This window comes from Misgurnus anguillicaudatus, chromosome 7 (assembly GCF_027580225.2).
Source record: "Misgurnus anguillicaudatus chromosome 7, ASM2758022v2, whole genome shotgun sequence".
NCBI lineage: Eukaryota > Metazoa > Chordata > Actinopteri > Cypriniformes > Cobitidae > Misgurnus > Misgurnus anguillicaudatus.
The window spans coordinates 40,857,113-40,873,423 of NC_073343.2; the positions used below are offsets into that span (position 1 = coordinate 40,857,113).

The following is a 16,311-nucleotide window of genomic DNA, read 5'->3' on the forward strand; positions in this document are numbered from 1 at the left end:
ACCTAATCAGATGATGCTCCAAGACACTTTTAACTCCAAATGGAGCACAATTGATTCGAGCGCTGAGAATGACCTTCAATTAACCTCTCAGGACGGCTCGCCATTTTCTTCACCATCCTCCAACTGAGCCCCTTTAAATTCCTTATTATCTCATAAATTTGAGCTTCTGGTGGGGGCGAAAGCGGAAAATTTGCTGTGAAGTCTATATTCAGCACCTCTTTTTATTCACGTTCATTCCCAAAAAAATGAGAAATGAAATGACTCTGGTGAGAATCTGAGGGTGCTGGGAAGGAGATAAAAGCTTTAACTATTTGCTGACTTTAGAAATGCATCCACGAATATAAGAATCAGCAAATTCAGTATTGTAAGATTTGACTACATTGTATCAGTTAGAGATGGGTCGTGATGTACAACAATTCCCAATTAATGTGCTTGACTTTTTCCTCCCAAAATTTTTTAGCAGTGTTTTACCCTAGCATTCTGTTTTATTCTCTATCCCGGTGCTTTTTCAAGTAATTTCGGATATATCCTATTTACGGGATGGACACGCATGAAAGCCACCACAAAGTTGTAAATGCGATAAATTGGAAATTCGTGATTCTATTTAATCCCGGAGTGTGCGAGTCAGTGAAAAACAATGGCGGAATCAATGGACGCAACATCTGTAGTTGACAGTTGTCAGGCTTTTAAATTCATAAATAGCTGTATGCACAAAATACGACAGCATTGTTATATAACAATTAAAGTATAACATTGCAGTTGGCTTCGTATTTTAATTAATGCAAAAACATAAAAAGGTAAAACACACTGCGCATTTTATTAACAAACCTTGCTGAATTTTCACGCAAATCATTAAAAGAAGGTACATTACCATGTTGTGCCAGCGAAACTTAAGTTTGTAAACACTTACTACCTATATAAACTAAACGTACTACCTATATAAACAACACAAGCCTCGTTTAGACCACCAGCAACTTCCTCGCTGTGTGTCACCCGTCTCCTTTAATGAGGCTTTTCTAAATCTGGTTGCTCCCATTGGTAGTTGCTCTCGAAAATCGCTCATCGTTTGCATAAAGTTAAACCTTACTTCACTTTCTCGCGTCGTTAAACACACCCATCCAGTCACCAAGTCACTTTCACGACTGAAATGAATGAGATTGCATCGCTCTGCTATTGCTAGACACTGGTGGTCTAATGCTACGTACACACCAAACATGGGGCATCGCGTTACTTGCTCTAGATTACTCGCGGGATTAAACTTTGTGTCATGTGAATTTTTCGCTCGAGTTGAATATTTTCAACTCGGTCGAAGATGCGTTTCAGGCGAATAGCGCGTATTTTCGCGGCAAACACGGTGTCCATATTGCGTAATTCACATTGCCCCACGCGAGGACGCGTTTGATTGCGTCTTTGCATTGACTTTGATGTAACCTCTCGCGCAAATCGTTGAACTCGCGTCTGGTGTGAACCCACAGTTAGGGCTGATTTAAATATTGCATCTTTTGCATGCTCAAGTTCATTATTTCAAATGTATGCGCACGGTATGCACGCTCGTAATGGAAGTGACCACGCAGAACTCCGCAAGCGCACCGCAGGTCATGTAACAAAAACCTATGCACCTAGCGTTTTCCATGCGTTTTTAGGTGTGACATGTGAACGGCCTTCTTAAGCTGCATTCAGACTAGCAGCGACTAGCAGTAGCAGAGCAACTCAATTTTGTTGATTTTAATAGAAGGTTGGCGACTTCGGGCGACACGAGTGACAGTGACCGTTGACGACTGGCTGGGGCGTGTCCAGTTGCGTGACAAAGTTGAGAAAAGTTTAACTTTATGCAAATTATGAGAGACTTTTGGGAGCGACTACCAATGAGAAAAAAGCAGTGGAGTTCACGTCATCCATCTCTCGTCAGTTACTGGAGTGGACGGTAATCATTTGTTTATGAAAATCAGATTTAGACACTAGTTTGGCGACTGAACAGTTTGAATGCATTCACGTCAGAGGCGAAATCTGCCTTTTGTTGGAGGGGCTAATGCTGATTGTTGCCCAATGTCCTCAGTGACAAAGCGAGGTCCTTTTTATTCCTGTCTCTATAGAAATAAGAACTTGTGTCGTATAGCTCCGGGTGACTGCTCATGGACAATATCAAGCATTCCTTCAGGTTGAATGTGTGACTCCGGGCGGGGCTGCCGCCACAGCAGCAAGCAGGCTCCTGATTGGTTAACATGGCGCGAAAATCCACCAAAATTAAAAATTTTCAACTCGGGCGTCAGCCGCAAATTCGCGTCAAACGCAAAATGCACAAAAAGTACCATTCGCGTGTATCGCGCCAGACGATCAATTCATGAATGAGGCGGAATCGCGTCTTCCGTGCCGAGCTCAACGCCTCATTCATGCCGCGAGACCTCCAGATGCACATCAACACGTCTTCACATTGACTTAACATTGAAATCACTCGCGCTTGACGTAAACGCAGCATTACAATCTCTTTGAAAGAGATGAGCAACACGCAGCAACAAAGTCGTTTAAATATATATATATATATATATATTTAAAAGAGGAATATTCTACAAAATAACAAAACAGAATCACATAATTGTCTCGAACAAAACATGACTTAGGCGAGTCATCAAACCCAAACATCAGTCCCCGATGAACAATAAAAGGCTGATAACAGATGTAATTCTCAGGCTAATTACCAGGATCATCAAGCATTCTTTCACACAACTACCAATTACATAAGTAGATAATAAGACATACTTTTCAACTTAAAGTTAGTACGTAAGCCAAGAAGAAACTTCAACATAATACAGGTTTGAACTCCAAGCCTCTGCCACTGCCGAAACGAAGCCGTAACAATTATGAGCGGAGACGGTAGGAAGCATCAAGAAAACTAGTTACAAGCAGCGAGACGGGCGATAAATCTCAGCACTGTCTCGGCAACCCAAAGCCTTCGCCATCTGTTGAATTATGCAACACCCTTCATGAGATTTTCAGCACATTGGATAATTACAATTACAAAGTCATTGAAACTCAAACTGAGAAAATATTGCCTTTACCCAAGTGTGAGGTGTAACTTTTCAGAGGGGGCCCACGGTGCATAATGAAGGAATAAAAAGATTTCAAACTTCCACATTTGCAAACGCCCTCATTAATGTTTCATCCCGACGGATGACGGGAATAAAATCGAACTTCAGACTCGTTTTGCAGTGTCACATCCTCAAATGGATGAATCCATCAAGCTCTGCACATAAAGCGCGACGTGAAGCGCTCCGTTCCTGCGGCGCGGGTGGCGCGGGCTCAACCGGTGAACGGGGGAGAGCTGAACAGCATCTGGCACTGCAATCCCTGCGACCTTTTAGCAAAGGAAAAGATCAAAGCCATTAGAGCTGAGAGAGGCAGTCGCATCAATCAGCTCGTTTGTGTTTTCGTGAGCGCGCAGACATTAGGAGCGCAGCTGATTGCCGCTGCCATTTTGGAGACAATTAACATTGGGGGTGACATTTTCGTGGATACTGAGACGGGTTCGAGATGGGAAAACCGACCTCACGTTTGTCGGAAGCTTTCAAACAAAACAAAGCGAGAGGACATTATACGAAACAGCATTTACTAGAGCCTGTTATGTAAACAAAGAATACATTAGACTATGTATTTGGACAATTTCAATATTGATACTGGCAATATATATGATGTAGTCTGATAACTACGCCCGACTGTGGTTCGACAGACTTATTTGTTTCCCCCTCTGAGTTAAAAAAAATATCAGAATGTGTACGTGAAATGAAAATAAATAGTTAAAGCGCCAGTGTGGCTCTTTGATTACCAGGAATGAGATGAGAGAAAGTCAGAAACAAGACATTATGGGAAATGGGAATAAATAAATACAAAAAGTTATCTGTTTTTGGCTACTCTTCACAGGGATATTTGACCATTTTTAAAAGTAGTACAGAAGCCAAGATTAGATTTACTGTAAAGATGCTCTTTGGACCATTCTAGCATCGTGCTGAGATAACACGGATCATCAGGTTTTACACAAACATCTAGAGTTCACACCAGCTTGAGTTCTGCGAGCAATAAAGCAAACGAAAGGCAAACTAAACACAAAAGACATCTAAAATGTATTCACATTTTGATTTTTATATGTATACTAAGTTGCAATACTAAAGGTGCAATGTGGGAATTGACAGAAAAGTAACATTACATACATAACTATTAGGTGTGTAACAATACATTGATATGGATCGATACATCGATTTTATTTCTAACGATCCAATGCATCAATGTCACACGTAAAAAATCGATTTGAGGTACCTTTATTTTATTTAGCAACAAAGCGGTTGTAGTAGCGAAACACAGTGAAAGAGACAAAAGGCGAGGGTGTGTTTAGCACTGCAGGTGATATTGTCCATGCAACACGCAGTGTCCTCTCTTCTTAACATGTTGATCAATTGATTTTTTTAAGAATAATCTCTCAACAGAGACCACTGAAGCACTTGTTTGACGTTAGATCTTATGTTGTGTGACAGATCAAATGCTTAACTTTAACAGCTTTATTTTTTATATTAATTTATTTTTCAATTTAATTAATAATTGTAAATAATTAATAAATAATTAATAAATAAATCATTTTTTTTCTTAAACTACCTCAGTGAGTGTCACTATTGCACATTTTGGCAAAAAATACTGTAAGACGTTTGACTGTTGCCATCATAAGCTTGATTTTATGTGACATTTTGCACCTCATTATTCATTTCTCTTTGTTTAAAAAAGTGTGTTTTGTTAGTTTGTTGTTGTAAATGTTGCAATTGAGACAGAGATTGTGCCATTTTCAAAGAGTTTGATTAAATGTATATATTTTGGTTTCATTTGTAAGTAAAAATGTAACTGCTTAATTGGCACGCAATATAAAAATATAGATAAATTAATCAAATCTGAACGTAATCGTACCGAAGAAGCGGGTGAGTTATCGTCAAAAATCGCATAGCTGTCGAATAAAATCGATTTTTTATATTGAATCGTAATGAACTGTTCAATTTACACCCCTTATAACTATTTTATCAGTGGTGTATAAAGACCTTAAATAATGAACTGTATCGTTTTTATTACCTTAGAATGAGCCGTTTTTATCTACATACACCGAGGGTCTCCTCACATGAAGTCACCGTCATGTTTCTACAGTAGCCATAAAAAGGACAAACTGTTCTACAGAATGCGTTTCTTCCCTACGTTGTCTCAGACAACGACATGCGCTTTGGGTGAGTTGTTGAATGCAATTCGCAATTTTACCACTTGATGCCGCTAAAAAGTACAGACACCACCTTTAAAATCGCCATGAAACGGAAGAAGCAATTGCCAAATTTTTCCCGTGGTGACGTATATCCGAATGAAACGGCTTTTGAGAGGAAATAAAGCAGGGCTGGATTTGAATTTGTCTATCGAGATCTGATTGGATCGTTTGAAGTTGGGTCGTGTTGCTAATTGCTAATCGCTGCGATCTTCTCCCGGACCCGGCCCATCTGCCATACTTATGACCGGAAGTGAAGAGAGATCGTTTTGAGGAGGGTAGGAGATTTGCATTTTTGATTAAAGATTATGAGCACACACAAATTTTTTTTTTAAATAATGAAGCTCACAGATAAGTCATTTGTTAATAATACCACAATATAAAAAATATATATAGTTTTTTATTTCAATTTCATTGCGACTTTAAAATATTTGTAAAATGCAACCGTAGTAGCATTTTAACTAGGACTATACGAAACGGAAGAAAAAAGCAACATGATAACTTTTTAAATAATGCAGTATGCGGTATACTATCAAAATTCCTTGTTGCACTTTAAATTAAGTTTTAATCACACTTTCTTGACTAGTGAGGAGTTACTATAAACAGTGGCGGCTCGTGACTGCTCATCCGAGGGGCGCAAATTCAAAATATGTTTTCGGAGTGTCATTTGTGTTGCTCATGTTTTCAAGGTGTGTGTTTGTTGCGTCGTGTGAACCATGTGCATCATGTGTTTTGTCAAAATAAGTGCCTGCTGCACACGCGTCAAAACTGTTTATGATAAAAGAGACGCTAACGTTCACAAAATACACGCAAGACACTTTCTTTACAGTAAACTCTGATTACGCATGAGCTTATGCGAGTATCTGGCAAACGCGAGCGTCTCTTTTATCATAAACCCTTTAGACACGTCTGCAGCAGGCACTTATTTGAAAAGACACGTGATGCACATAGGAACACATATTTTGAAATTATGAACCACACACATGACGGGCTACATGTTGTGACAAACTTCGCCCCCTCAAGTGCGCTCGAAAAAGAAGTCACCGGCCGCCACTGGCTATAAATGATAAAAATACAGTTAAAATAACAGGCTAATTTAGCATAAATGTTTGTTCATATTTCTTTTGGGAAAAGAAAGCAACACTCTCTCTGTTTCGTCATGCTATCCACATCATCTTAAAATTTAGACTGTTGGTATTGCATTTAGTTATTGCAACCTATTGCTGTTTGCATATTGTGATAATTTCAATATATGCTGCTTTCCTAATTTTATCCACGTCTTTCAAACCATATTATATGTATGGGTTCACCATCAAGTTTTTTGGTTATCGAAATCTTTTTGCTAGCAGTGACTATACATTGAGCCTGAGGAAATGAACACTGCTGTTCTTTCTGCTATCACAGTCTCAGCGTCACATAACAGACAGCAGGTTCTTGGCTGGCCTTCTCCATTTCAGTTTTTAAACTGCTGTTTTAGCACTCTGGCCCTCTCTCTCTCTCTCTCTCTGAAAATGTGCATGATGTGGGCAGAGACTGTGGCTCGTGTTGTATCACAAACCATTAACTGCTTTACGCCTGGGGGAAGTGGGCTAATGTCACATTGAGACGAGGCAGAATGGTAAGATTGAGGCTGACCTCCCGATTTAAAGTCTTACCCCTCTGTGTGAGATCTGCTTAAGTAGCAAAATTCCCCCGCCTTCTATCTGACTCTGAGCGTTATCTTTAAAAGTTGCAAACAAATTTAAACTCTACTTAATAACATCCTGGTGGGGTGTTTACATCATCAACAATGTGTCATGACTGGGGCCAGGCACATGAGGACAGTTCATTCCCGTTATGCAGTAACTTTTAATGTTTAAATAATATTACAAGGGAACACATGTACCGATAGACTAAAACATGTAGGTTATACCATGAATGCATTTTTTTATCATTTTGGATAACAGTGTCTGCCAAATGCATGTGTAAATGTAGAATTTAAAAATAACAAGAGGAAGTTAGCCACTAATCACTAACGAATTGGTAATATTGATATATTTACAACATCTATCGAAAAGTAACCACTAACATTATAAAATCAACCTTATGTAGTTCATTTTGATCATGAAAAATAATAATATAGGTCATAAAAAATCAATTTTGTCATCCTCGTGTTGTTCTAAGCTGTATGAATTTCATTTCTCTGATAAACACAAACAAATATATTTTAGTAAATGATGGTAAGCACGCAGCTGATACTAACCATTTACTTCCATAGTAGGAAAACAAATATTATGGAAGCATTGGGATAAATGATAAAGAAGATATTTTGATAAATGATGGTAAGCACACAGTTGACAGAACCCATTGAATTTCATCATATTTGTTTTTCCTACTATGGAAGTTAATGGTTACAATCAGCTGTGTGCTTACCATCATTTATCAAAATATCTTCTTTTGTGTTCATCAAACAAACAAAGAAACTCCGGTTTAAAACAACGAGGATGAGATAATGATGACAGAATTTTCATTTTTGGGTGAACTATTCCTTTAATTTTTAAAACAGTGAGATTATATTATATTAATATCTAATAATATATATTATATATTTTTATTATTATACATTATATTAAATACAATATATTAAATAGTTGTTATTATTATGTATTTTTATTATTTTCTATAACATATTGAACATTGCATGACAGAAATCAACGTCTTACCTTTTTTGCTTTTATTACATATTGACATAATTCATGCACTTGATGCCCATAATGCCAAAATATCAAGTAATGAAGTAATGTTAAAAGATTAGTTAATTTTCTTAAAAAAAAAATCCAGATCATTTACTCACCACCATGTCATCCAAAATGTTGATGTATTTCTTTGTTCGGTCGAGAAGAAATTATGTTTTTGGGGAAAACATTCCAGGATTTATAACATATTTATAACATACCACCTCGCGTAATACGTCATCAGATCAAGAGGTCACGGATGAAGTATGCGAAACTACGCCCCAGTGTTTACAAATGTGGAGAAAGAGGACCGTTCCAACATTGTTGTATGTCGAATGATACTGATTAATGTCTTTTTATTGTCAGTTTATTGTTTAACATGGTCCGCAAGTGTGTGTTTCATATATGTAACGTGACCTTTCACTGAAAACAATTGTTCATTGAATTTGATCAATTTTTTTTGGGGTGAGTGGTTGCAATCGGTTTGTTTAAGCTACATTTAAACAAAAGTTTTATATTTTGTTTTACGTTACTAATCTTTTTTGTTTGAATGTAGCTTGGATGGATTGATTGCGGCTGCTTACCTTGAAGAAGTTGATTGGATTCAATGAATAATTTTTTCAGTGCTACGTCATTACGCAATTATGTGAGGTCGCGCTGGCGCGTCACACGACCGGAGGAAGACAAGAGGTTGTGGTTTAAAAGTGCATATTTTTTCGTTTCTCTAGGTGGGACCCTTGTGCCTCGTTTGGGATCGTTTGGAGTCGTTTGAGGCTGCAATTTTAGGCTGAATTAAAACTGTTACGTGTTGGGGTCCATTAAAGTCCATTAAAATGAGAAAAAAGCATTCATAAAAGCAGTATTTCTGATATTCTCTAAAATAACAGCGAGGACCATTTTTGCAGATATATTTGATTATAACCCCACGTGGGTGACAACCATTCTTGCTTTTGTGTAAGAAAGGAAAATGTAATCCTGTTCAGAGTTTAATGCAATACTGGAGCTGTTAACCTGAGGTGAAACCCTGCCCTGCTCTCAAAGGTGATGCTGTGGGTTGAATATCTTGAGATCGGCAGTATCTGGGTAGAGACCTTCACTGACAGCTGCCAATCAAAGTGACGCTTTCCTTTGGCTTAGACCTTTCCTGCCTGGAGTGTGCTCTGAGGTTAGCTGTCAATCAAAACTCTCATTCTGCTTCACTGCCTCAGCACGGCCAAACTTTCAAAAGCATAAAAACATTCGAAAAACACAGTGGAGTTAACCAAAGGAGCTCTCAGAGGCGTCGCTTAAATCGCTTGAGAATTAAACCTTACGATTAGCAATGCACTGTTTTTTTTCCTATTGACACTACTAATACAAGAAATAAAAAAGATGGATAGGTCCTTTATAAAAGCACTATTTTATTGTAAATTTTTTAAAGAATATAATGGTTAAATATTACCAGTCTGAAGTTTGCAGTTGTCATCACAGCCTAATGGTTAAATGTTTATAGCACAAATATTAATGGGTAGAGCATTGCATTAGCAGTCATAAGTCTGATCCTCAGGGAACGCACTGATAAAATGTTTTCTGTGTAATTGCTACGTCTGCCAAATGCATTGTAATTGAGAATATAAATTTGAGTATGAATGTAAAATGTAAATGGGTCATTCTACGGAAATGTCAATTTTTCTGTCCCTAGCCTTTACAGAAATACTACACTTGAAAAACACTTAAGGGTTAAATTTTTTTATATTTTAAAATTAAACAATATGTTATTTGAACAATTACACTTTCTTGAGCCATCAATGTAGCAATATTTGATTTTTATTAATTAACTAGAATTTCAAGCACCACAGAAGTGCTCGTCCCCAGAGTCATGTACAGAGGGAAAATGCTTTATTTTGAGATCAAAAACAGTGTTTTCTTCCATTTAAAATACAATAATGTGTCAATACCTATCAAATATATGATGTAAATTACATAAAAAAACAAAATGCTAAATAAATATTATAAAATATATAATGAAAGTAAGTAGTGGTCCCCTGGAGTTGTGTCACTGGTGTTATTGTTTAACAAAAACATTATTTTTAAATAAAAATCACACTGATGACATCACTGTACTTCCTTCATTCAATTTCTTGTAGATCTATTAAGAGAAGTCCATGGTAAGTCCACTATCTCTTTTTAGTTATCAGAATCTTCTCATTTACATCATGATTTCACATGAAGCTTTTAGTTTAAGTCACTGGTATGACTTCCTTTATTGTTTGGGAATTACAAAAAATTAGAATACACATGAATTAAACTACTTAATTTAGTAATTATACAATAATTGACAACATGTGGTTTGATACTTTGCAGCAGTAATTTTATAAAATGCAGTTTTCATGAAAATTGTCACTGGTGTTACTGTCACTGGTGTTACCTTCCTAATGGGTAAAACCAGTAAAGATCAGTAACACCAGTGACTGGTGATTATTTGTTGTGTCACTGGTGTTACTGTGTTTTTTTTTCTTTCACATTAAATAAAATCTTTCACATGTGACATGATGATAATTTAAAATTCATTGAATTCTGCTATACTTAAGAATTAAGCTTCAAAGCTGAAAAAAATAAAAAATAATATTTCATAAACACTTTTAATATTGCTAAAGAAGCAAGGTAACACCAGTGACAAAAAACATTGTGTATGCAGTCTTTAAGTACATGCACAAAAAAATAAAAAATCATTAAGCTGTAATTTATGTGTACTCATAAAGTCAAAGAGTAGTCTAATAATGTGGTCTAAGTTTAAATGTTAGAAAAATCTTGCCATACCAGAAGTGAACGTTTCTGTAGAATGACTCAAATGTAATACATATACTTACATATTTACACCTAAAATTTATTTTTAAAAGATTTAAAATGCAGCATCACACAAGAACTCATTTTTGGTCACTAATTCTATTGTAACCACTTTCCAATTATTATAAAATGTGGGAAAATATTTATTATAATGAATGAATAGGTGTCCAAATTTTTGACAGGCAGTATAATGATCACTTCACCCCAACCATTGTGCTGCTGCACGGTATTCATAAGCCAGGGTATTTAAATGGCACTCGTACCTTGAAACTACCATGACGGTAATGTCAAAACACCACGGTATATTTATATTGTAATTCAAATTCAATAAGTGCTTAACACTCGTACCTGTTTTTCGACAGCGCCTCTAACTGAGCATGCAGCACCTCTCCATCTTTAGCTCTCAAAATGGCCTCCAGGTTTTCTTCTAGAACCTTCCTGCTCTGCCTGACCTGCCTCAGGACCTCTCCCGCATCCTCAAACATAGACGTGGGTGGCTCGATGCTCTTCAAAATGCTCGGTCGGATTAAAGGAACGGCTCTGGTGGGAATAACTTCGACTGGATCTGAGGACTGCGAAGAGAGAACAAGATCTTTAGCATTTCCAGGGATGTGTACATGTCTTTCAGAATACACAATATATTTGCAAGAATTAAATTCAGAGATATTTAATTGAAGCCATTCAGACGAAAATTATTATTAAAATGTTCTGACATGTGCCATTAAATCAAATATAGGTGACTGCTGCTTTCGCCCTGTGTAAATCTCGCCCTGAAACGCTGCATTTTTCCCTGTAGTACACGCGTCACGCTCTTTCTCGGCAAGCATGAAAGTGGGCAGCCGAGGGTCCTTGGCTGTCTCTTTCTCTCATCCTCTCCTGAATATAAATCTGTCTGAGAGCTCCATAAATCCATTACACAGACCAGCAGATGCTGCCCTGGCGATCTCGATGAGGGACTTTAACCCGAACGCTGTGCTCCTGTCAAACATTAAGCTACCTCAGAGATATTGTTAATCAGATGTTTTCTTATAGCAGGCAATGAATGTGACATTATTTTCTCTATGCAACCTGAGCGATATTAAGTAAACTGTGCAGAAGTGGCCCATTTGCAGATACCTGGTAAATTCGAGTTTGTTTTGTTTAGGGAAAATAAAGTGTCAATTCACATCGTTCAGAACGTAACACTGAAGAGATGCAAATGACGCAATTAATGGCAGCATCAAGAGGCGGCTACAATTATTGACTCGAACAAAAAGAAACAATCTCAAAGCTGAAATAGCAAAAAAGTATTTTTAGAGGTATTGTGCGCTTATTCTTAAACCCAGGTGTAAACTTGCGATAACAACACTGATTTATCTAAACGCTGTCTTTGAATAACAGCATGGCTTAAATTACAGGACACAAAAGGTACCATTGTGCCCATGTGTTGTTGTGTATAGAAAAAGCTCGGAGGAGAAACCTCGTAAACCAGGCACTGCAGAGGATGTGGTTGCCATGGGAACCTACCATGGTGATGGGGATTGTGGAGGGAGGCGGGGCCGGGGTGAGATGGCTGCTCCTGCTGTTCTGGGTCGACTTGGCGTGGTGCACAGGAAACGCATCAGCAGTCTGAAAAGATAAGGACAGAAAGCAAAACCTGACTTTGTTGCCTTGAATATGCACCACGATGTTAGGACTTGACGGATGTTGTGTGTACGTACAACATGAGATGCATTGATGCGCTTTCAATGCATGCAAAAATCGACCAAATGTAAATGTAGAGTTTATATATTCAGAAACTTTAAAAATGTTGAAATTTTCCTGGGAGGCGTGAGTGACATTCTATTAAAACCGGCCAGACTGCAAGACTAGTGACTAGGCTGTCTCAGATCCAGAGAGAGAGAGAGAGAAAGAGCGACTCCGACAGCGGGCAAAGAGCATTCAAATCCTGCATCCTCAATTATATGCTAATGTGTCATTTGCTGTATGTTACATTATTCCAGGCTGATGGAATTTTTCAGCCGCGGAGACGTGACTGGAAACTCAATGTCGGACTGGGAGAACGAGTGTGACAGTAATGGATGGAAACAGGCAGTGGCACATTTGGTGAGAACGAAGTGGTGCTGTAATTTATTAGTGTGGGAGGTAGAAGAACGAAACAATTGGAAAAATTGCTGTCTGGTCAATGAGACACAAATGTCTCGCTTCGGTGTCTCGGCTTGATTTCATCAGCGACCCCCTCCAATTAGATTAAGACGATTCGGAGCTCAACACTTGGGCTGCTATTGGGCCACTTTATGAGACCAGAAACCTGTTTGATGAGTGGGGCAGGGTGGTACCATGGTTTATACAGCGGTAGAAATGTCGGTAACAATTTACTTAAAGGGGTGTACATAAGACTGACATGACACCTTCATAATCATGACATGACACGTGTCAGAGATTTTATGCACATTTATGACAACTGTGTCAAAGTGTAATTTGTTCAATTAAACCAGTAATAAACCAGTACATCAAAACTTGTCATAAATTTGTCATAAACATGACAATAATTATTAAACTTAAGAGACTACCCAGCTTTATGGGTTAACATTACATTAAACTGTCATTTAAATGTCATTAAGTGTTAATACTATGTCAAATAATTTTAAATACCTTAAAGGAACAGTATGTAAGAAATGTATATCAATTAATCATAAAATGGCCCTGATATGTCACTAGCAGGCATGTGATTGGCCAAGGACAAAAAAGAAGGAAGGAACTTAACATCCCTTCACGTGGGCAGAAACAAAATGCACACCATAACATACGCAGAAAATACATTATGACCATTATTTCAATTATTTAATTCTGACGGAAAATTTAGATTTCAAATTTAAAATGTAAACATTTGACTAACAGAAACCATGTTTAATTAAATTGGTTGATAAATGTGGAAAGCTGTAACAAGTAGCATTCCCTTACTATTTTACATCTGCAATAAGTTTATTTTGCCATAATCTGACTATCACTTGCAAGGTTATACAATTTTAAGTTGGCCTTGGAATAAGGTGGACCTGAAGGCCTACATCTAATTTGAAATGAATTAATTTTACAATATAGTGCTGGTTAAATGAATTACATTATGGTTTTTGAGTCATGGGTTGAATAATTTTCAGATAAGCAAAAAAGTGATGTGGGAAATAAAATAAGAACAAATCAAGAAATTACAAGCATATAAAATTGAAAAGAACAAAGTTACAAATAAAGTAAGATGATCTAACAGTATTGATTAGGTAGAGAAACGGTATTAAATTAATATATAACACTGTTTTCATTCTATAAATTAAATATAAGTTATCTTTTTAAAGCTATAAAAGTGATTTTCCTTTTGCCTTGTAGTTTGATTAACATAATGACTCAAACATAAGCATTTCTTATAAGATGAACTGTCCCTTTAACACCGTGAGAATACTTGCAGAGACTGTGATATTACAATATAGTTTTTGCGCATATCTCCTGTCAAGTCTCTCTACGCATCTTCAACAAGCTTGTATGACGAAGAACACAGAAATGCGGATGACATCACAGTAGCGCGAGAGCCGTTCGAAAGCAGACTTCCTTATGACATCTCGATTCGCTCTCGTGATACTTTCATGTCACCTGCGGCTGCCTGTCGGTTTTTGCAGCGCAGCATGAACTCAAATAAATCTAATGTCTGGTAAACATGTTGGATGACGGGGAAGGGCGCGTCTACAAACAACGCGCGCATACCACCCTCCCCCCGAAAATGTTTTCTCATCGAATCTACACGATTCACGTGGGTCACCTTTTTTGGCTTCAAAACGGCGAATTTCGCCGAAAGGTGAGGGATTTTCATGCCTGATGTGTATGACGTAGAACACAGAAAACGTCAGGGATCCATGTTGGATGACGGCGAAGCTCGCGCACAAAGACAGCGCGCGCATACAGACAACGCAGGCATACTGAGACAGCACTTGCAACAACACGGGCATACAACACGCGCGTGATTACCCCCCATCATCTAAAAAAAAAAACTCGATTTACGCGATTCAGACGGGTCATCCCACCAAGGACAGAAAATACGGAAATCCTTATTTATACGGAAAAATCACATCCCTGCACTAGACATTAAGAAATCATTTTCATTTCAAATACTTATATCACTGACAACAGTGGTCTGGCCAAGATATGGTCATTTAAAAAGTGGAGTTGCAGCCCTCAACTGATGTTTATGTTGTCATTTTGTGTATTGGCCACCAGTTGTGTGATTGCAGTAGCAGTTTTGGCCACAATCCTACATTCTGTTCCTTTAACAAAATGTAACAGACACATCAAAAGATTATACTTAACTTTATGCATGTGCAAAATACATAAAAACTCACAACTAACAGAACTTGTTCTTCCTCACACAAAGAGTTCTGAAATTTTCTGACATAGAAGAAAAAAATAGCAAAACATTTAATCAATGTAATTCATTTTGCAGCAATATGGACCCAACGCTGCATGGCTCAACCCATTATTGTACTGTTTTCATTTAATTTTAGGTGAATTGGTCTCCAAATGTCCAATAAAGTATAATTTTATCAATTTTAATTATTATTATTATTATTATTATTGAATGATTCATTTTATTTGTTAAACACATGAAGGAAACTTAAAAAAACATTATGAACTAAAACATATTCATGATGTTGTTATTAGTGCTGCCTCACGATTAGTCGCGACTAATCGTTTGCAGAATAAAAGTTTTTCGTTACATAATACATGTGGGTGTACTGTGTATAATAATTATGTATAAATACACACACACATGCACACACATACACGCAAGTATATAATTAAACATTTGCATGTGTATATACATGTTTTTATATATATAAATATTTATTATATAAATATATTAATATATTTTTTCTTAAAATTATACATGTATGTTTATGTATTTATATAAACATAATTATTATACACAGTACACCCACATATATTATGTAAACAAAAACTTTTATTCTGCAAACGATTAGTCGCGACTAATCGTGAGGCAGCACTAGGTTATAAAACTATTTAACAGAGTATTAACACTTAATGACATTTTAATTACAAATTATATTTGTACCACTGTAGTTGAGGTCAAGAAAAATATTCATGATGCTGTTATAAAACTATTTGACACAGTATTAACACTTAATGACATTTTAATGACAAATTATATTTGTACCACTGTAGTTGAGGTCAAGAAAAATATTCATGATGCTGTTATAAAACTATATGACAGACTATTAACACTTAATGACATTTTAATGACAAATTCCATTTGATTCACAGGTAAAAAGTGGTCAGTTATGTTGTCTAGGTAATGTCAAGTTGTCATGACAAGTTATGATGTATTGGTTAATGTCAAATTGTCATAACAAAGACATCTCAAACAATGTCATCTTTGCATTAACATAATTCAATGAATGACACTTAATGACAGTTGTCATAAACGTTCAAAAAAATCTCCATGTTTAT

At 36.9% G+C, this 16,311-nt stretch overlaps 1 protein-coding gene across 1 annotated transcript in view; it reads right to left on the reverse strand.

Moving 5' to 3' along the window:
- Nucleotides 1–16,311, reverse strand: part of kiaa0586 (KIAA0586 ortholog) — a 177,882-nt gene that overhangs the window by 95,082 nt on the left and 66,489 nt on the right. Inside the window, exons 12-13 of the mRNA XM_055171508.2 lie at nt 12,328–12,429; nt 11,170–11,393 (exon numbers count right to left, since the gene is read on the reverse strand). Coding sequence (XP_055027483.2) covers nt 11,170–11,393; nt 12,328–12,429 — 326 coding nt within the window. The remainder of the gene's footprint in view (nt 1–11,169; nt 11,394–12,327; nt 12,430–16,311) is intronic.